The following is a 21,710-nucleotide window of genomic DNA, read 5'->3' as shown; positions in this document are numbered from 1 at the left end:
TATATACTACTCGAATTATTAAAGGCAATAATAATCCACAATAATGCAACCCTAACCTATATTATTAATAGTACATTTTCTGTTTATGAATTGATGCTCTACATGATCGATATCGTCGCTCTTTGTTATATTATATAAAAACGTGTTTGAAGCTATCCAATAATTGTAGTTTGATCAATGTTTTTTTTGGAAAGGATACACAAGAAGATGTCACTTGTCACTACGTTCGATGTGTCTTTTACTATACACCTTATCTATAACATCGAATGTAATAAATTTATTACCTCAATAAAATGTTTCAGCAAAAGATAATATTTGTTTGCATTTACTAATATATTAATTTATTTAGTTATGTAATAACAAAAAAATGATTGATATTTCACATTTTCCTATAATTAGACATATGATATAGTTGTCGAACACATTTTATTTTATAGTCATATCTAATACTCTATTAGAGGTATTTGAAAATAAAATTAAAGTGATACTTTGAAGTAATTTATTTAATATCAATTATATGAATCAATTTTAATATTACTTTTTGAGAAAAATTCAATAATACTCCGTCTAAAAAATGTGTAGGCAGTAATGATAGTATTCTGTACCTAAACCAATGACTCACTTTTTTAATAATTATAAAAAGAGTAAAAATAATATTTTAGGTAAATGTGTATAGAAGAATTAAGAATACGAAATAAAAAGAAATACATTTTATGTAAAGATAATATAAAAGATTTGGAATAATATTATTATAGTTGTATTTTACAAATATTCCAAAAATAAAAGATTTTTTTGCTAAAAGGGGAGAGGGAGTTTTGGAGGGAAAATATAGCACCAGAAAATGACACGTGTCATTCCTAATGTCTGTTTTAGTATTATGTTGTTATTAATGTATCTCTTTAATTTCTAGTTGTGAATTGTGATAGTCCGTACCATTTTTGACAAATTATTCCCATATATAAATTAAATTTACTTGATGCCAAACATAGATGAAAACAATACATCTCAATTATAAGGACCACATTATCGTACAATGCATCAATAGTTTGGATTCATTGCGTTGTTATTTAGTAATAATACTGAGTATTAGCTTCCATGATTGAGCATATAAAAACAATCAAGATAAATCAAACGTTAGACATGCATTGAAAATATGTATGATAGTGACTTAATGGTACCACGTATACTGTATTTATTACTCGTTCTTATTTTATTCTCATCCAAAATTCCAAACAAATCAATTATATAGGGCCCTCAATGCACACGCTAACAACGTGCTGAGTAGAATTTCCATCCAAACAAACAAAAAGTGCCTCTTAGCTTGTTTGTCCTTTTCTTCTTATTCCCTCATCTTACTACTCCTTCCTTCGTTTCACAATTGACATGTTCAACTTTTTTTCACTACTTATATACTAGTTACGTATTAAAAACAAATACTTATATATGTGAAATAAATTAAAAAGGCTTAAGATAAGTATTTCGACCAGATTTACTTAAATTGTCGGAAACATAGTTTAATGGCCGTAGTCCAAATACATAGTGAACCACCATTGCTAAGGTGGTCTCAAAAGTGGTGGCCTAGCACCCATAGTAAGTTGGTTAGAGGAGATACAAAGTTTGTTGCCAAAAGAAATGTCACTGCCAATACATACAACCGACCCTAGCATAGCAGGGCAAATAATTACACAGATATCCAAAATGGGCTTAACTTCCATGTGCTTCTAGTGGAAGGAGTTAGATGCACATAGCTTGCCTGGCCGCCACATCTGCTTCCCTGACTGAATCCCTAGACCCCTTGCACAGCCTTCCCCTTGGTGTCTTGCTTAGAAGGTCCTTGCAAAACAGATAGTGGTTCCCCATTTCATCAACAGCAGGGTTAGCTTTGTTTATTCTTGCAACAAGCCTTTGACAATCAAAAATAATGGTGAAATCTTCCCATCCTTCTTTAATTGCCCATGCAGTAGCTACAATAATGGCTATTGTTTCAGCCAGTAGGGTTAGCTTTGTTTATGTCCCCTCACTCGTGCCTGAAATTTCTAACAATTACATCAAATAATTGGATCTGCATCCGACACTCGATTGCAAGAGCGGATCCAAGGGTTAGACCCAAAAATAATAATAATAATAATAATGCAATTGGATATAGCTTCCTTCCTTTCTCTTTCTCTACTCTTGGGGAATTAGAGAAGGAGGCGGTTGCATTGCTGAAGCAGATTCAGAAGTTCTCGAAGACTCAAGACATTAGGGCACGTGCTGCTGCTCATATCTTCACTAGAATAGGATTTGCTATAGCTAGAGGAGTGGGGGTCCAGATTGTATCTCGGCTTCCCACTAATTTTTTGTAGGTTGTATGACTTTGTCTTTTTTGAGATAATAATAATAATAACAGCAAAGATATTGATTTTGATAGATACTACGGAGTATTATGAATCATTTGTTCTCGCTATACGACACTTATTTTTTATTAAATCAAAGAGACTGATTATCACAAGCACTGATATGTTAGGTACTCTGTAATTTTTCGTTTCCCTAGCGAAATCAGTTATGTTGATGATCAATGGTCTCTTAAATTGTGTTTTCAAATATACAATCACGCACTCAATTTATTAATATAAATAATATAGACATCAAATGATGGATACACGCAAAGTCTAATACAATAAAAGTGGTTGTATTATTTTATAAATAACTCCAACTTAAGTTGGTAAAAAAATGATAATACAGTAATAATCCACGTATAATTTGTATTTTGTTCGTTTTATATTAGAAAATACATTTCATTCAGGCACGTTTGCCCATGCATACAACTATTTTATATATCCTGATTACATATTTGCCCATGCATACAACTAATTTATATATCCTTGATTACATATTAGCAATAAATATAAAAATTTGATCTTTGAAAAATAGATGCTGAGATGAATCGATCCCATAACTATGTTTTTTCTCAACAAAATCACAAAAATCAAATCAAAGTAAGTTGTGTGAATAATGCATAAAATCAAACCGTGTCATTTAATTTGGAACAAAGAAAGGTGCCATACACATCAATATTACTTTCTTACCTTTTCTCTCTACTATATTCAGTACCCGTGTCTAGGTGCCATATATGCCTATATAAAGAGACAACATTTTCTAACCTACACACATCTTTAAATTACTTGGTTTCTTACTTTCTTACCTTTCATTCTCTCTACTATATTTAGTTGTTGTTATACGTACACATCGATATAATATTTCCACTCAACACAAGCTTTTGGCTTAGTTTTGTTGTAAGTTACTCTGATCACCATACTCTTCCTTTATTTTTTTTTAATCATGTTTTTTTTATTATAATAATTGGTCCTTAATTTATACAATTTCTACAAAATGAACTTTGTTGATTATAATAATTTATCCATTTTAAAACCATTACTTTTTTGCTCCTCCTCCCATCTTGATTTCCTGATTTCCATACACTTCGTAAGAACAAAGTGCTGACATATTTTTTTTGGTAACCTACTAGGTAAAAATGCAACAAGAAAATAAGAAGGCATGGCTTGTTCTCACGATAGCTATATGGGTCGTCCTTCAACAGGTTAATGCAGCTGATGTAACCTTCAAACTCGAACCAAAACCTACACAGAATACTTATAACACCTTTCTGCAAAGTATACGCAGCCAAACTAAGGATCCAAGCTTAGTGTATGAAGGAATCCCAATGATCCGACCACCAACCAACCCAGATACATATCTTTTGGTTGACCTTGAATCTAAAAAGGATAAGAATGAGATATTCGTTACACTTGCTTTAAGTAGAAACGACTTGTATGTAGTGGCCTTTGCTGATAAATTTGGAGGCAAAGTTCGCGGCCATTTCTTTTCCAATCTTAACATTGACACCATTGATAAGGCAAAGAAAGTTTTTCCAGAAGTTCAGGTTTTCATAAATATAACGTACGGGGAAAGTTACAGTCAAATCGAAAGCAATGCTGGTACAAACCGATTAAGTTTTCCGTTGGGGTTTGATAACCTTAAAACTTACATGGAAAAGGTCTATGGGATGGATACTAAGGCCAAAGATTATAGCAAAACTGAAGCTCGGTTCCTACTCATCGCGATTCAAATGGTTGCAGAGGCCGCACGTTTCAAGTACATCCAGGGGAGAGCTATCGTTACTACAAATCCTAACAATTATAAAATACTGTCGTTAGAGAACAACTGGGGAGCTATTTCGAAAGGCATTCGGAACGCTGTTAAGAAAGTCATCAATCCTGCGTTAATTTTACAATACCCTAATGGTACAACATGGACAGTTACACAAGTGAGTGATATAAAAAATGATATGGGACTCCTTAAGTATGTTATGTAATACTATACTGTGGTGTATACCCCTCCGATTTTTTTTTTTTTTTTCAAATTTAAATAATAAAAGGAATCGGATTGGAGTGAGCGGTATTCTAGCTAAGAAACTTCCAAAAAAATAAGCTCTATGTATAATGACTAATTAAAGAATAATTTCGATACTCCAATCGAAATAAACGCTCATCTAAGGGACGACTTTATAGGGGTGGCCTTGCCACATTTTATTATGTAATCTATTTTATTTTTTTGAATAAATGGGCTTGGCCCTCGTTTGCATCAAACAAAAAAATATAAAAAAAAATATAAAAAAAAATAATAATTACAAAATAATGATATCTTGTCCTGTGCACTACGCAATGACAATTCTATTGATTACGAAGTAGTAGAAATTATTTTATACTTAACTAGTGTGCAACTTGGCAAATATCTGAGATACGATTGCTACTTAAAATAAATTGTACAATAATCGAGTAGGTTTATTTAATTCTGTTCTTAATTTTGATAATTATCTTGAATACTCTTTTTATTGTGGGTTGTTTTATATTGTAATATGTCTTGTATATTACGATCTTAAAATGTTCAACAATTATTGATTGTTTATTTGTTTTAATAAATCTTATTAGAAAAATTATTACAAAGGAAGACAATTATTTTTCAAAACTAAAAAAATTAAATTTGATATGTTATTTCACATTTAGTATTTAACTGTCGTATAATCATTGTGAACAAAAATTAGTACAATTCAAAAATTATCTAATCCAACTTAACTATATTTTTGTTTTTTGCTTTTTGTTTTTTTTTTTTTTTTTTGACAGAACTATATTTTTGTTGAGTAAATAGAAAAGCATAATAATTAATAGGTTTTTTCATAATTATATACTTGTTGGATCCAACTTCAAGCCTTTGTATAATTAAGCATTTCTGGGTTGTCACATTTAGTATAGAGTACATGTTATTGGCTAAAGATGTAGGTTTTTTTTTTTTTTTTTTTTTTTTTTTTTTTTTTTTTTTTTTTTATATATCTTTTTGAAAAAATAAAGATGTGATATGGTAAGCTCCTATTGTATAAAGATACCAGGTGATCTGATTTGACACGTGATATAGGGCTTGTATTAGAAACATAATTTAACATATATATTAAGAAAAATTGACATGAATATTATGACCTTTCGTGGGTGGAGCTAAGGAGGGGGTGATTTCGTGAATGGGGCTGGGGAGGGGCGGTTTCGTGGGTGGGGTTGGGGTAGTCAACGCCGGTAAATGGAGTTTGACCCCATTTTCCGGCATAAAGGTATGGTTTTGCCAACAAAAAAATTTAATTATGGTATGTCTTTGCAAAAGAAAAATTATAAGGAGGTTTCTTACAAAAAAATTCTTATAAAAGGTGGTTTTTTTGTTAAATTTCCTTAATCAAAACCAAGTTATGCTGGAAATGTGTAACACACCAGTGACACCACCTACCAAACACAAGTTGCGCTACTGTTCACGTTATCATTTTTATATGTTCTTATCTTTACACATGAAATTGTTGGAAAAATACCTGTTGATTCCCAGTGAAAAATGAAGAGTTATAGCACTTTCCTTGAACAAAATCGTCATTCTCGAAATCAAAGATTTGTTCTCCTTCTGTTGTGCCGTGGTTTGGAACCCACCGACTTAGAAGCGAAATACGCCACCATCGGTACAGGTATCCTACTGACGCACGCCCCCCAAGTTTTACACAACGACCTCCATAATTCGTGTACCCGAATTCGAAGGTTGAATTTGCTCAAGAACAACTCATATCTCAAAAGGGTAGGTTTGTGTTTATGTGTTTAGGGTTCAATGATAATAAAAATCATCATAATGAACTTTTGGGGTTATGAAGTATATATATAGGATAGACAAGAAAGGAAACCAATTAAGGCTTGCCTTCCACGTCACATGCGCATGAGAGCTATCGAGCTATAGCTCACTCGCTACTTCTTGGCACATCCGGTCGTGGTCTACACTAACCAACCAAACAAGCGGCCACTAACAACCATGGAATCATCCGGCCGAATGATTAAATGGGCTCGAAATGCAAAGCCTAGAAATTACCTTTGAGCCAAGGAAAGTAGTGAAGGGGCAGGCACTTGCTGACTTCATTGTTGAAATGACTAGGCCGGCTGATCCAGAAAATTCTAACCAAGTCTGGAAGGTATATGTGGACGGGAGCTCCACAATGAACGGCTGCGGTGTTGACGTCATATGTCAGTCTCCTGAAGGGGACAAATATGAATATGCACTGCGTTTTAAGTTCCAGGCCTTGAACAATGAGGCAGAATATGAAGCCCTACTAGCCGGCATCTGCATGTGTAAGGCCGTTGGGGCAAAGAAAGTGGACGCTTGTTCTGATTCGCAGTTGATTGTTAGCCAATACCATTGTGACTACGAAGCCACACATCCAGCTATGATTAAGTATCTACAGGCGGTCAAGGAAGAGGCTGGGACACTTGAAGAATTCCACCTTAGTCAAGTGCCCTGGTCCGAGAATAACCAGGCGGATGCCCTCTCCAAATTGGCATCATCCGCCTCTTGTGACACACCAAGGTCTATTTTCTGGGAAGTGATGAAAAAAAGGAGCATTGAGGAGGAGCCCATTGGAGTCCTTGATCGAAGCTCAACCTGGATGGATGGCATCCGGGCATACTTAACAGACGACACCCTGCCGGATACTTACCCAGAGATGATCATAATGAAAAAGCATGCGTCTAACTTTGAGATTCACAAAGAAACTTTTCAAGAAAGGCTATCTACAACCTCTTTTGAAGTGTATTACCCCAGAAAAGGGCCGAGAGGTCCTCGAAGACTATTCCGCGCTTCCCACATATGCGGCAGGACCCTAGCAAAGAAAGCCAGGTGGCAAGGCTACTTCTGGCCTACCCTAGAAGCAGACGCCATGAAGATGGTGAAAAATGTGTTAAGTGTCAAAGGTTTGGCAAGCTCATCCATCGTCCGGCAACTGATTTGACGGATATCCATAGCCTAGTACCATTTGCTAAATGGGGCATGGACATTCTGGGTCCCTATACTCCTTCTACAGGCAGACGGAGATATATTTTGGTAGCAGTCGACTACTTCACAAAGTGGGTAGAAGCGGAGGCAGTTAAGGGAATTAAAACAAAAGATGTCATCTCCTTCATTTGGAGAAATGTCATCACTTGGTATGGGGTATCCATGTCTATGGTCTTTGACAATGGTCCTCAATTCGAGACGCCTGCTCTCAAGAACTGGTTGGGAGACCAAGGGATCTCTCACTGTGCATCAGTTGGTCGCCCCCAAGCAAACGACCAGGTTGAAGCCTTTAACAAGTTAATCTCTGATGGCATCAAAAAGAAGATTGAAAGAGTTGGCGACCTGTGGGCTGACGAGCTACCGCATGTTCTATGGGCCATCAGGACGACTGAAAAAGGGGCGACTGGTGAAACTCCATTCTCATGGTTTATGGGGCAGAGGTTGTTCTGCCTATTGAGCACTATGAGCCGACTCTTCGAGTCATGCTTTATGACGAAGAGGCTAACTGGGAGGCCATTAGCTAGCATTGGATTCACTTCTAGAACGCAGGGGCAATGCAGCCTTGCGCCATGAGACCTACCATCTAAGAATGACGAGAGCTTACAATAAAAGAGTGCACAAGCGACCCCTAAAAGTATGGGACTTTGTGCTACGAAAAATGGAAGCAGTCGGTAGGGAAAACGAGCAGGGAAAGCTGACTCCTAATTGGGATGGCCCCTACCGAATCTATGAAGAAGTTAGAGGCGGCACCTACCGCATGGAAACACCAAATGGCAGGCAGCTAGCCAGAACTTTGAACGTTACTTGAAAAAGTACTAGTTCTGAGATTTGTAAATTATTTGTATATGTAAGCATATAAATTAAATTTGCAATTTATTTTTCAGTTTTTTGCAAGTCTCCTCGGTGGGGCAAGTCGCCTGTACACAGTCGTCCTTATTTATTTTAATCACTTAATCTTGCATGAGTAAAACTGTTCTTCTCTGAACAACCTAATAAGGCCACAGGCCGGATGATTAACCTGAGGCCCATGGCCGGTTGATCCTTATAAATTTAAACTAATACGTTTGTCCCAAAAAAGAGCAAGCGTCCGGCGACATCCATCCAGGTGAATTCGTCGCAGAGAGCATCTCCCATTTGGGTGGCACATTACTCTATAAACCTAAAACAAACGGCCAACCGAGTGTCTGAAGACAACCTCGCAGTCGTTTGACCCGAGACAAAGATAAACGTATTGCTTTACTACGAACACGCGGTAGACAATTTAAATCTAAGTCAGAAACCGCCTGTTATTGCTTGGGACAATACAGTTGGCATAATTTGAGTAAATAGCTAATCAAAACTTGGCGAATAAAGAGGTACCATGCGGCCAAAACCGCCTGTTTCTTCTACTCACTCAAATCAAAGTGACAGAGATTGATTAACCCAAAGGGTTAACTCAGTCACACTGGCAACCTTGGAATGGAACCTAAACGGTGCGAATCAAACCGCCTGTTTTTTGGCAAACAGACGGTATTCGGCCACTATTCCTTCTAAAAGTTAGCAAGCAGTAACCACTTGTAAACCTAAAGGCGACTACTACAGCTGAATATTCCAAGCGTCGCCTGTTTCCATACGAGAAACGATCAATGGACTAAAAATTGTAAAAAGAAAAACAACATGCGGCCACAGCCGACTGATTCTTCTGTATACCCAAGTTCAAGTGACGGAGACTGATTAACCTCAAAAGGTTAACTCATAGTCACTCACTCAACCTACAATGGAATCAAAAAGGTACGAATGAAGTCGCCTGTCTTTGTAATAAACAGACGACATTCGGCCACTATTCCTATTTAAATTAGCAACACCGTGGAAGCTACTTTGATTAAAAACATCCAGATTGGCGCCTGTTCTGTACAAGCACCAAGCAGACGGACTATTTACGATCAATAAAATAAAACTAAGTACAAACTTAGTATATTGCGGTTTACTATAAGGTCGAGAGCCGAGTTATGCTAGGTGTTCGCCTGGGAAATGGTCGATTGACCGCCTGGTTTGGGGCAATCACCATAATGATTGATTGACCTAGAATTAGTAATACTCTCAAAGTATCAAAAATTCTAAGTTAATCAACTCACCTTTGAAAACCAGGCGCCAGTCGCCAAGGGGCAAGAACAGTCGGTATATAAAGCATTCATGAAAACAAAGGTTACATACACTTAGTAAAATTCATGAAAAGCAAAAATTCAAAAACTTCAAAATTTGGAGAATACCAGCAAAAACGGTCGGATGATTAATACAAACAGTCGGCCAGGTGACAGACAGAAATGTTAAAATTTAAAATTGTCAATAAACCCCGACCCCTTGGTCCTCAGATTCGGGAGCCACATCCTTCTAGTCCCCAGCCGGGTCCTCCTCCTTGTTCTCGCCATCCGCCTCCTCCTCCTGGTCCGACTCCCCAGAGGTGGAATCAGAAGACTCGCCACCCTCCTTTTCTTAGCCATGGTCTTGCCCCATGATATTGTCATTGTACTCTCGGGTACAGGTGGCAAACTGATTCCTCCAGCTGTCATAGATGGTCTCTAGGAAGAGAGCCGCCCAGGTTATCTCCATGATGAAGTTGTTGTCCTCCATCATGTCCTTGACCAGCGCCTATTTCTCCTCGTCGGCTCTAGAGGTAAATTTTTTGGCAAGCTGGTCTCCTAGTTGGCCAGCCGTTGCTTCAGCTTGTCCACCCGATTGCGGAGGCTGGCTGCTTCTTAGTCCGCCTCTTATAGAGGCGCGAGCTCAGCCTTGAGGTCCGATACAAACTTCTCCAGTTCTGAGATCCTCTTCTGGGCCGCCTCTAAGTCCTTCTTGACTTGCAAATTGGCAGACGCCTGAAAATACAGTATGTTAGTGGTCAGAATTTCGTTTTGTGTAATCTGGAACATAGCTTTGTCATAATCAGAGGCGGCCCGGGCCTTCGCAGCCTTTACCTCTTTGTTCTTTTCGCTCAGGGGCTTGCGGAGACCATACACTCGCAGCATAGACTACACTCGGCCAAAGAACAGTCGTCAGTCACAGGCGCTAGGCAATTATTTAAACAAACAAGGAACTTTTTACTAAGTATACCTCGGCAGGAGAGCCAAGATGGCTTCAAGGTTAAGGGTGCCAACTCCCTTAACAGACTCCCTGTCCTCGACAAGGATGGCCTTCAGCATGGACCTAGCCATCTGAACCAGATCCGGCCTTTAAGGGACATCTGCACAATCAATACCCTGTAAGTACTTGGTGTAAATTCGGCCAATAGACCGACTGCTCTCGGAGGTGCTCGGCGACTGCCGATTGAATTTGACCCTCAAAGGGTAAGGGAATGGACATAAGTCTTTGATACCTTCAGTAGCCGCCTCCTTCTCCTTCTCCTTCCCCTGCCAACTGCCAGCAGGGACGGCCGGAGATTTTGGGGGTGGATTGCTTCCTGGCCTTGAGGCTTCATGCTTCCTAGCTCTCCCAGGAGTCGTCACATCACCAGCCGTCTGTTTCCTAACCTTAGGATCCGGCTGGGAGGAGGAGGAAGGCTTTGTTAAAGTGCCCTGCAAGATAATCTCAATAAGTGAAAGGCAGGCGGCAGAAAAGCTAAATGAAATTTGTTCAGTTAAAAGTTCGCCTTTGACGCCTGCACAACAGGCGATTCTTCAGCTGGCCGCTTGCCAAGGATGGCCGAGCGGTACTGAGCAGAAGCTTTCTAGAGGGCGAGAGCTTCTCCATAGCTTTGTCTGCAAAAGATGAATCAAGGAGTTAGTTTGACACAAAATAAATGAAAGTTTCACAAGACATTTAAACAGGCGGTCAGCTACCTCACGACATCTCTTCACTTAGGCCACAGGCGGCCAAATATGTCCCATTGTATAACCACTTATACTTGGGAACATAGTTTTGTGGAATGAACTCCCTCGCCCCAGTCTTGGGGTTCGCCTGTATGTCTACTTTGAAGAGCCCTCTGTCAAGGATCTCTTCTTTGGCTTTACGGGAAACAACGGCAGCTTAGAGCCGCCTGTTAGGAAAGGTGGATTCTTGTTCCACCTGTTAAATTTTTTGTTCCTAGCTGTGTCAGGGCTAGGGCTGGAGATGATGTAGAAAGTGTTCCTCCAATCTTTCCATTTGTTCTCCTTCCCCACAGTCATCATATAGCCCTTGTGGCTAGACAGCTGATACCAGTCGGTCCCGCTTGTCTTTGGGGTCCGGCTGAGGTAGTGCACATGAGCAAATGCCTCAAAGCTTGGCTCTACCTCATGCATCTCCACAGCCGGCAACATAGCCCAAGATGTTGAACCAAGAGTTAGGGGCTAGTTGCTAGACACCTAGCTAGTATCTGTCCAAAATAATCTCTACAGCCGGATGTAGAGGAAATCTCAGGCTAGCCTTAATTGCCGCCTCATAATAGCCAAAACAGGCGTCCCTGTAGCTGGACTGCTTGGGTCAGACTACAGTGTCCTCAGCATCCGGCGTGCAAATTACATACCCATGTCCCATGACATGGTCAGCTCTAAAGCTCTCAATTTTGTCAGCCATCATTTTCCGCCTGCCTTTGGGAACATGATGATAGTAGGCGGTGTTTTGCTCTCGGTTGGCAGCAGACGGCTCCGCCCAGTATGGTCCCAAGTCTACTGAAAGGGACTCTCGGGCACTCTCTAGCTGAGAGTGCCTCTCTTCAGATTCATCCAAAAATTTGTTTGAAGTGCTTGGCTCAAAATCGCTATCTGAGCTCTCGGATGAAGGGTCCGCTTGGCGGGCAAGATCAAAAAAGGTTGGCTTAACATTTTCTTACCCTGATTCATCTAAAATAGAATCACTAGGGGTACTTGGGGCACCAGGCGGCACGTCAGACAACTCGCTGACAGGCGCATGAAAGAAAGAGTCGTCTGAATTTGTGACCCTTGCTGTTCTCTTAGTTCCGGCCATGGTGTCCTACATAGACACATAGACAGTCGGACTTGGGGCAGTTCGCAAAGGGTGATCCAGCAAGGGGCAGTCGGCACTCCTAGTTTTAGATTTAGCCGTCCCCGGTGACCGGCTGATCACTAACCTAGGTCGTGCGGTGTGCTTTTAGGAAACCATTTTCAAAAGAAAAACAAAGTACGAGAAAATAAAAAGAAACAGACGGTTACCTTTAGTTGATGAAGATGGAAGAACTTGAAAGTCTACAGCGACTGTAAGAGCAGGCGGTCTGTAAAACAGGCGATCTGGTGCAGTCGGAAGCTCTCTCTCAGAAACAGACAAAAGCTCTCTAGAATTTTTTGGAAACGTCCAAACAAATGATTTGGACATCCCCTATTTATAGGGGGGTGAATTCCAAGAGACAGTAAAAAAAAAAAAAAAAAAAAAAAAAAAAAAAGCCTCGTGACACCTGTCACAGGCGCCACGTGGCATGCCACGTCACCCCTGTGAGGGGCAAATGATTAGGGGGTTTTTCCCCGCCACGTGGACCACTCAAAGTCCTGCCACGTGTCATCCACTTGGACCAACCAGAGTCCACCACATGTCACCTCGTGAGAGGTCCAAGATGGACCAATTAGGCCACGACACATGGCAGACAAATAGCCCATCAGGAAAATGGCCTTCTACGGCCCAAATACCTAGGCAAAGCCCAGTCAGCCCTAGGTTTACTAAAACCTAGTATTGGGCATGTTTTCCAACACCCTATCAAAGGGAGATGTTTCCCTATGAGGAACATCATTCAAAAAAACAATTAATTCACATTAACTCACAATCAGAGAAAGTCAGACACCTGACACCTCGAACTGAGCAATTACACATTGTAGATACTCTCTTGGAATCCAAGAGAGACCTTTTACTTTCCGCACTTTACTCCTCATACACGTTCTAACTTGATCGTCGGAGGCGGAACTCCCACCCATAGGAGTCTCCGTTTGCAGGTACAAGCGTCCAAAAGTCAGTCTTGGAATTGTAACTCTCCCGCAGCACACTAAGAAAACCCCGAAACATTATTCATAATAGTAACTACGTGGATGATATATTTAATTTTTTAATGTCTAGGTTGGATGATATAATTAATTGGTTGGATGACATGGTTAATTGTTAGTTGAATGATATCAATAACTACTTGGATGATATCATCATAATTAATTTAACATTTTAAAGGTTAGTCTTTTCTTATTTTGTGTTTGTCTCACGAAGTCATTAGTTAGGCAAGTTTCACCCAATAGCTTTTCAATAATTATACGTACATATTATCTCAATTATTCCACAACTAGTTTCTGAAAGAATATTTGCCGTGATTTCTAATTACTCAAAATCATCAATATATACAAAGATCAGTTAGGCAGAAACTAACTTAGGATAATTACCATAAAAAGATAATTACCAATAATACAAAAGATAATTACAACCTATTACATACAATAACAGATTATTTACATAAATCTAACACACCCCCTCAGTCGAAACGGTAGGTCGGCGAACGTTGAGACCCCCGGAAATCATCAAATAAAACTCTAGGCAGACCCTTGGTGAAAATGTATGCAATCTGATAGCGGAAAGGCACATGAAGAACACGAATTTCGCCTTGTTGGACCTTTTCGCGAACGAAATGAATGTCCATTTTAATATGTTTAGAATGTTGATGTTGAACTGGATTACTTGATAAGTATATACCACTAACATTATCACAATAAACTAATGTCGCCTTACAAAATAGGACATTTAAGCTCAAGAAGAAGATTCCGAACCCAATAGGACTTAGAGACAACATTAGCAACCCCACGGTACTCAGCTTCAGCACTAGACTAAGACAAAGTAGGGTGCTGCTTAGAGGACCAAGAAATCAAATTATCACCAAGAAAAACACAATAACAGGACGTTGAACGACGAGTATCTGGACACCCACCCCAGTCGGCATCCGTGTAAGACAGAAGAGAAGACACAGATGACTTAAATAAATGCAGACCAAGATCAGATGTACCTTGAATGTACCGAATAATACGTTTCAAAGCCGACATATGCTCAACCAACGGAGCATGCATAAACAAGCAAACCTGTTGTACATCATATGAAATATCCGGGCGAGTAAAAGTTAAGTACTGCAAAGCACCACATAATTTCCAGTAAAAAGTGGGATCATCATACGGAGTGCTGGATTGTGAGCTCATTTTTCCTTTTGAGTCTACAGGAGTAGCAGATGACTTGCAATTTGACATCCCTGCTTTTTCAATAATTTCTTGAGCATATTTCTTTTGAGAAAGAAATAAACCTGTTTTAGTACGGGAGACAGTAATACCCAAGAAATAACTAAGTTCACCCAAATCAGTCATAGCAAATTCAGAACTGAGTCTGGAAATAATTTGTTGGCGAAGAGATTCGGAAGAAGAAGTAAGAACAATATCATCAACATACAATAGAATGTAAGTTGTAGCATTACCATGGTGATAAATGAATAGAGAGTTGTCCGATTTGCTATGAACAAATCCGATAGATGCCACAAAGTCAGTAAATCGTTGATACCAAGCCTGAGGAGCCTGTTTCAAACCATAAAGAGAGTTTCGAAGCAGACAAACATGATCAGGTCTAGTAGGATCTTTGAACTCCAATGGTTGATACATGTAAACGGTTTCATTCAAATGACCATGTAAAAATGCATTTTTAACATCCAATTGATGAATTGACCAAGACTTAGATAATGCAATACTAAGAACCAGTCTGATGGTAGCCGGCTTGACAACCGAGCTAAAAGTTTCATCACAATCTATCCCCTCTCTTTGAGTCTTACCATCACCAACTAAACGAGCCTTATGTCTCTCAAGCGAGCCATGTGATTTCATTTTATGCCGAAAATCCACAATGAAAGAATAATATTGACATTATCCAGGCGAGAGACTAACTCCCAAGTACCGGTTTTAATAAGAGCATCATATTCATCCTGTATAGCAACTTTCCAATTAGGGTCATGAAGGGCATGGACCGGGTTCTTTGGAATGGGAGATATGGAGGTAAAGGTATGAAGAGCGTGGTATTTGGGATTAGGCTTAACAATTCCATGCTTGCTACGCGTAGTCGTGGAATGAGAGATGGTGGAGGAGGGTGGAGTAGGAGAGTAGCGGTGATAGGAGGTGAAGGGGGGGCTGTAGCGTGAGCAGGTGGCAGAGTGCTTCGCAGCACGTCCGCGGTGGAAGAAGACGCACCACATGCAGCCTGCGGAGTGGTCTGCTATGAGCTGGGTGGAGAGGAAGCATACTGCAGGTCACCTGCGGTAGCCACTATAGGACCGCCAGCATCTCGCGGAGGGTGTTGTATGACAGTGGGTGTGGGAAAGGTGACACTATCAGGTACAGCTATATGAGGAGTAATAGCATGGTGAAGAGAGGGAGTGTCCAAGGCGTCCATGAACTCACCTAGGAACTCATAAGAATGTGACTTAGGATTATGAACTTTAGAGAAAGGAAAGACCGACTCATCAAACTAAACATGCTTAGCTATTATAATCTTTCGACTCGATATATCATAACATTTGTAACCCCTATGATTTGAAGGATACCCGAGGAAGACACACGGGGTAGAACAAGATTGAAGTTTGTGTATTTTAGATGACGGAAAAAGGGGAAAGCACAAACAACCAAAGACTCGTAAGTGAGAAAAATCAGGATCACGTTGGTATAAAATTTGAGTGGGAGATTTATAGCCAAGAATTTTGTAGGTATGATATTGTGAAGGTAAGTGGCCATTTTTAAAGCATGGTGCCAAAAAGAGGGAGGCATAGAGGCATGACAAAGGAGAGTCCGAACAATATTATTAATAGTTTTAATTTTTCGTTCGGCTTTGTGACAAGCGCTAAATCGGTCGCACAATCTAGGCTAAGTCAAACACATTTATAACAAACACCTCACTCAAACAAGTATAAAGGCAAGTAAGGGTTCGGTCCACGGAGAACAGGAATTAATCGCTAAATAATCTTAACGCTTAAGCTAAATCGAAATCAAGGTGTAAAGAGGTGATTAACTAACAAACTATAACTAACGATTGAATTCAAGGGATTAAAACACTTGGGGAATGGGATTCACTCAACCAATATCAATTAGGCAAATAGGGAGGAACAAGGATAAGGGAATAGCAAAGACCACATGAAAGACCAACTTCAAACAATATGAAAACAACTCAAATCACTAAGCTTAGATCCCTCATTAACTTAGCAACAAAGATACATAATCTTATTGTAATAGGTAATGAAACATTCAACTCACATTTCCATGTCAAACCAAATATTTCATGCCATCAAGTTCAATAATCTAGGTTAATTACTCCTATCATGAAGAACTAACAAGCAACCCATATAATCCATTTTAATCGCAATCCATCATCAAAATCACTCCCAAACTCACATAATCACCATTGGGTTGGGTTTTACCCAACCCCTAGCTAAGGAACTACTCACACATCATATTGAAAAGCACAAAATCAAATCTAGGGTTCTATCTTGCTCAACAATCATCAAAGAGAAATTTACCAAAAATAGTGCTAAACATTCAACTAATCATGATTAGGGACTAAGAGATTCAAATAAACTTGCAAAATAGGCAAATAAGAGATTAAGAGTAAAGAGAGATAAGAGATGTTACTAAATGAGAAACTTCAATACTTGGTTGCAATACTTTTCAAATTGGAATAATCTTCAAATCAATTACGAAGTGTTTAAATTTGATTAGGAACTAAGCAAGATCTAAGAAAATGTGTTTAAACCCTAAATAGAGCACTATTACTAAGCCTTTCTCTCTCTACAATCTCATCTCCTACTAAATGAGGCAATCATTCTATTTATATTAGTCCAAAACAAAGGGGGCGGAGAGGGTGAGAAAACTGCTCTAAAACAGATCGACACGGGCGTGCCAAACATCGCACGGCCGTGCAGCACGGGCAGAAGATCTGGAAATCTGGAACTCGGGCTTGGCACGGGCGTGTAGCCTAGGTAGAAACTTCAATGTATCCAGCAGCAATCTTGCACGGGCGTGCCACCATCATGCATGGCCGTGCAGCTCCCAGCACGGGCGTGCCAATTGCTTCACGCCCGTGCAGCCTTCACAGAAAGCTTTGCTAGTTTTCAAACTTCTTTGCACGGTTGTGCCAAGCAATGCACGACCGTGCAGAGCTCTAGGAGGTCTTCAAATGAAATTCAAGTCTAGCCGAAGATACCTCAAGGCCATGACTTCTTAGCCAGCCATCGGGATGCCTCGAAAGGGTCTAAGCATACCTGAAATAGCATCAAAACACTAGCAAAACCCGTGAAGCATGACAAATATGAAGAAAGTGCGAAAATAGATCGACAAGTGAGCAAAATAGCTAGAATATGGAAATAAGTGAGCACTAAATCACCCTAAAACCGCGCACTAAAGTATGTTGTCAAATCCCCCCAAGCTGGACTTTTGCTAGTCCTCGAGCAAAACATAGACAGTAAAGATGAGGCAAGCACTACGAAGACTTCATAACATGGCAAGGCATTAGAATCACATCAAATCTCAAAAATGGGAAGAATGCTCGATTCGGACTCATAGGAATAGACAACACCAAAGAATATAAGCTTTTCTCAAATAAACGATGGAAAACACGAAACAAGGTACTCATGGTTGAAAGAAACAAGTCTAAACCAAGCATAGAGAACATAATGGTTCATAATCCACCCTAGTCCCATCCAAACGGCCGCGATCTTCCCACTAGTATCAAATCATCCCTTTAGCTAGCTCCTCATGATTCCACGAAGGAACCGGAAAAAAATTCAAATATTTTGAGGAAATAATGAAGGTATCCCGACATCTTAACTACGCATGATCTCTCTATAGGGTTGAAATTCATCTCCCTCCACCGGTCTATTGACCACACACCTCTAAAGTCTAAGGGTCTTTCAATGGTTGAAATGAGTTGGCAAAGGGTAAAGGTAGGAGAATTCAATTTAAAACATTGGAGGCATATCCTAAATGAAGCAAAAGAGTCGTCACCCTCAAAACAAAACTCAAGAAACGCACCAAATCTCAATTGAATAACCATAACCTTGAATATGTCACATTACCAACTTTATTTAATCAAAACGCAAAACAAACCCCCTTTTTTCATTTTGAAACTTTATTTGATGTCCTTGCCCTTTTTAACTTTGGACGGCTTTTTCAATGAAATACAAATCGACATTCATGTTGGAATCTTTCTTTTCTCTTTTATTATTTTTTTTTTCCAAAGCTTTCTTGCATTGCATATTCACATTCAAACTCAGCTTTTAACTCTTTGCTACAACCAATTATCAAAACATATTTCTTGCTTACAAACAATACGCTCAAACAACAACATCACAAGCCAAATGCTTCACTAACTAAAGGGTTGGTAAAACTTTGGTCATTAGGGTTTTAATGGGTAAAACAAGAAAAGGGAAATATTAGGCTCAAATTGGTTACAAGTAGGTTGATGCAAATAGAAAATCAATTTGTAACTAAATAAAAAAAGAAGTAAAAATGAAAATGAGGAAATTCCCTTTTCCTCTAAAGGTGTTAAGTCACGGTCACGGGAGCTAAAACTCAACACAAAGATTAATACACGCGCAGTCAAGGATCCAAAAGTGCCACACAACAAAAAATGATGAAGGCTAGAACAATGAAAACACAAGGGATATAGAAAGTAAGCAATTACCAACCAAAGGGTTCAATCCATTATAGGGAGCAACTCCATCTTACCACAAACCCGTGAACTAAGGCTTCAAATGATCTCAAAAGTTCTAACCTAGCTACCTTAGCTAAGACTCGTTTATATCAACCAAAGGCACTCTCAAACCGTGTAATCCATCATTGACATAAGAAACAACAAGCATTCTAAGGTGCAATCATCACAAGAATCAAGTCCAAAACACATGAACAAAAGTTCCAAAACCAATAACATTAACTTGCCATATCATGCTCAAAACAAAGAAAATAGGAAGAAATCGAACGGTTCACAAAAGAGGCATATAAATCCAAATAAATCCCAATCGAAAAACAACGATCGTTGATATCAACATCAATGATCCCAGGTTCCCCAGAACCAATCAAACAACCTCGAACCATTCAACTTCATCCTATACTAACCTAGACTAAGCACACCAAAAGAAAGAAATACTAAAGGAACGATCTCACCAAATGTCTTTTGAAGATACAATAAAGCAACCATGCTATTTGTCGATGCTTCGTGTGTTGCTTTTAAGTTTCTTTAAAGCTAGAAAAGAGAGAAAAACAAAAAAAACTAACACTCTATTTTTTTTGCTTTTCTCTTTTTGCTTTTTTTTTTTTTTTTTTTAGAAAAGCGAAACAAAAGTGAAATCCCAACAAGAACAACAACTATGAAGCAAACAATTCACCTCCCCAAGCTAGTATAAACATTGTCCTCAATGTTAGACATCAAGGACTAATAAAGGAAAAGGAGAGGGAAAGAGGCGTATACCTCAATGGCTAGGGCCACCGCCTTGGGAGCTAGGTCTTGGGTAGAATTGGCGGTAGACGAAACGGAAATCCGTGAGCTCACCATGAAGACGATCGAAGCTATCCCTCATGGTAGTGAAGGCAATCGTCATGTCTTCATTAGACTTTCTAACGCTCTCGTTGGACAACCGTAGGCCCTCAAAATCCGTACGAGGCCTTGGAAGTCTTGTTGCAACTCCTCAAAACGCTTCTCATAACTAAATGAGCTACTCCCGGCCTCCGGGAAATTAAACTGTTGCTCAAATTGTTGCCCATCTTGTTGTTGGCCTTGTTATTGTTGGGGCTGCTCTTCCCCTTGGCCCTGCTCATCACCATCATCATCATCATCATCATCATCATCATCATCATCATTACCATCATCGTCGCTACCTTTAAAATCCGGAGCAAAGAGCCAATTCTCAGGCTCGTAGATGACTGTCCTCTCGGGATTTGGGAGATATGCATAGGATTTGCCTCCCACGAGCCATAAGATACAATCCTCCCTTTGGGTCTCCTCCAACCAATGCATGGCTTTGAGAGCCCTCATGTCAAGCCGGGTTGGCCCCGGTAAGATCTCTTCACCTGAAAAATCAAGGTCAAAGAAAACAGCAAGAATGGTAATCATACCCCCAATAGTGATGATAACACCACTACCCGTGGCAACATCCTCCAAATGGTCCATTAACCAATCCCCTAAGTCTAGCCGCCTATCTCCCTTACTAAGGTGCCATAGGAAAAGAAGCTCCCTACTAGAGACAACTCCGGAACTATCCCCCCTAGTGAAGATGGTAAGGGCTAGCTATGAGCCTTTGAGTAAGGCGGAAAGTGAGGTTTACAATCGAAGTGGCCTTATCCGACCTAGGATTCCTATTGGTTTTACCGGTGATCTTTTGCCAGTCACCGAGAAAGAAGTGTTTGGAGGTCTTATCCTTAGGCCTAAATATACCATTCGATGGCCACCCAAAGGCCCAATTCACTTGCTCAATTGTCATCTCATGAGCTAGGTTCATCAATTGAAAAGTCATATACCTTGGGGAATGGTTGTTGTCACGATGCACATACAATGAGGAAAGAAACTCAATGATAAGCCTACTATAAGTGCTAGCATGCAAATCTAACCAACTAGCCACCCCCGCATAAGAGAAAAGTTTCCTCATATCCCCTTCAACCCCTAAAGCCATCCCTACCGAAGGGTCATAAAATTTTGTGGGTCTCATTCTCCGCTTGCTTATCCTAAGGAAATTAGTCATAAAGTCCGAATTATTAAACTCAATTCCGAGGGTATCCACCCGTGGTGGAGCAACAAAAAGGGTAGGTTGGGTTCTAGTCCTTTTGTTAGAGGCATTCTTACGTCTAGACATGATTGAATGAATGAAAAACTAAGACCAAGTGAAAAAATCCCAACACAATCAATTCCAGCACCATAAAAATCACCAAAACCCTAAACAATAATCAACCACTATCACAAAACACCAACAATCCAACAATTATATATATCAAGGTTAGCAAATATATGAAAGTACGAAAATCAAAGTAAGTACTAGAGATTGAAGCGAGTATACCAATGATTTTCGTGGGTGTAAAACCCGCAAATGAACTCAAACAATACTCCTTTGCATTTGCTAATCCTTCTTGCTTCACCAAATTCTCTAAAGATTCAAACTTTGAAAAAACCCCAAATTTTGATTTTTGAAAGTTAGGGTTTGAAGGAAGTACGAATTTCTTTGAGGATAATGGGAAGAAATTGTTGTAAGATTGCTTAGGATGATGATAGAAGGAGATTAGATGAAGAAAGGTTGAAGGTTTGTGGAGTTTTAATGGAGGAATAAGGGAGAGGGAGCATTGGAGAGAGAGAGTTTCGAATGGGACTTTGTGGGTTTTGTCGAGGAG

The 21,710-nt window shown here is 39.6% G+C and overlaps 2 protein-coding genes across 2 annotated transcripts; one reads left to right on the top strand and one right to left on the bottom strand.

Annotated features, from left to right (window-relative positions):
- Nucleotides 1-3,126: 3,126 nt before the first annotated feature.
- LOC110716293 (protein synthesis inhibitor PD-S2-like) lies at nt 3,127-4,628 on the top strand. The gene is made up of 2 exons (XM_021894905.1): nt 3,127-3,275; nt 3,509-4,628. Exon 2 carries the CDS (start codon nt 3,515-3,517, stop codon nt 4,352-4,354), a length of 840 nt encoding a protein of 279 aa, XP_021750597.1. The 5' UTR covers nt 3,127-3,275; nt 3,509-3,514; the 3' UTR covers nt 4,355-4,628.
- A 9,519-nt stretch (nt 4,629-14,147) lies between these two features.
- On the bottom strand, nt 14,148-15,179 carry LOC110716357 (uncharacterized mitochondrial protein AtMg00810-like). The gene has a single exon (XM_021894976.1). The coding sequence runs from the start codon at nt 15,177-15,179 to the stop codon at nt 14,148-14,150; it is 1,032 nt and encodes a 343-aa protein (XP_021750668.1).
- Nucleotides 15,180-21,710: the final 6,531 nt, after the last annotated feature.

This window comes from Chenopodium quinoa, unplaced genomic scaffold (assembly GCF_001683475.1).
Source record: "Chenopodium quinoa cultivar QQ74 unplaced genomic scaffold, ASM168347v1, whole genome shotgun sequence".
NCBI classification, from domain to species: Eukaryota; Viridiplantae; Streptophyta; class Magnoliopsida; order Caryophyllales; family Amaranthaceae; genus Chenopodium; species Chenopodium quinoa.
The sequence above is the reverse complement of the archived record's forward strand: the minus strand, read 5'-3'. Positions and strand labels throughout refer to the sequence as shown.

Coding starts and splice junctions, on each gene's coding strand:
- LOC110716293 (XM_021894905.1), top strand. CDS start 3,515: ATGCAACAAGAAAATAAGAAGGCATGGCTTGTTCTCACGATAGCTATA.
- LOC110716357 (XM_021894976.1), bottom strand. CDS start 15,179: ATGAAATCACATGGCTCGCTTGAGAGACATAAGGCTCGTTTAGTTGGT.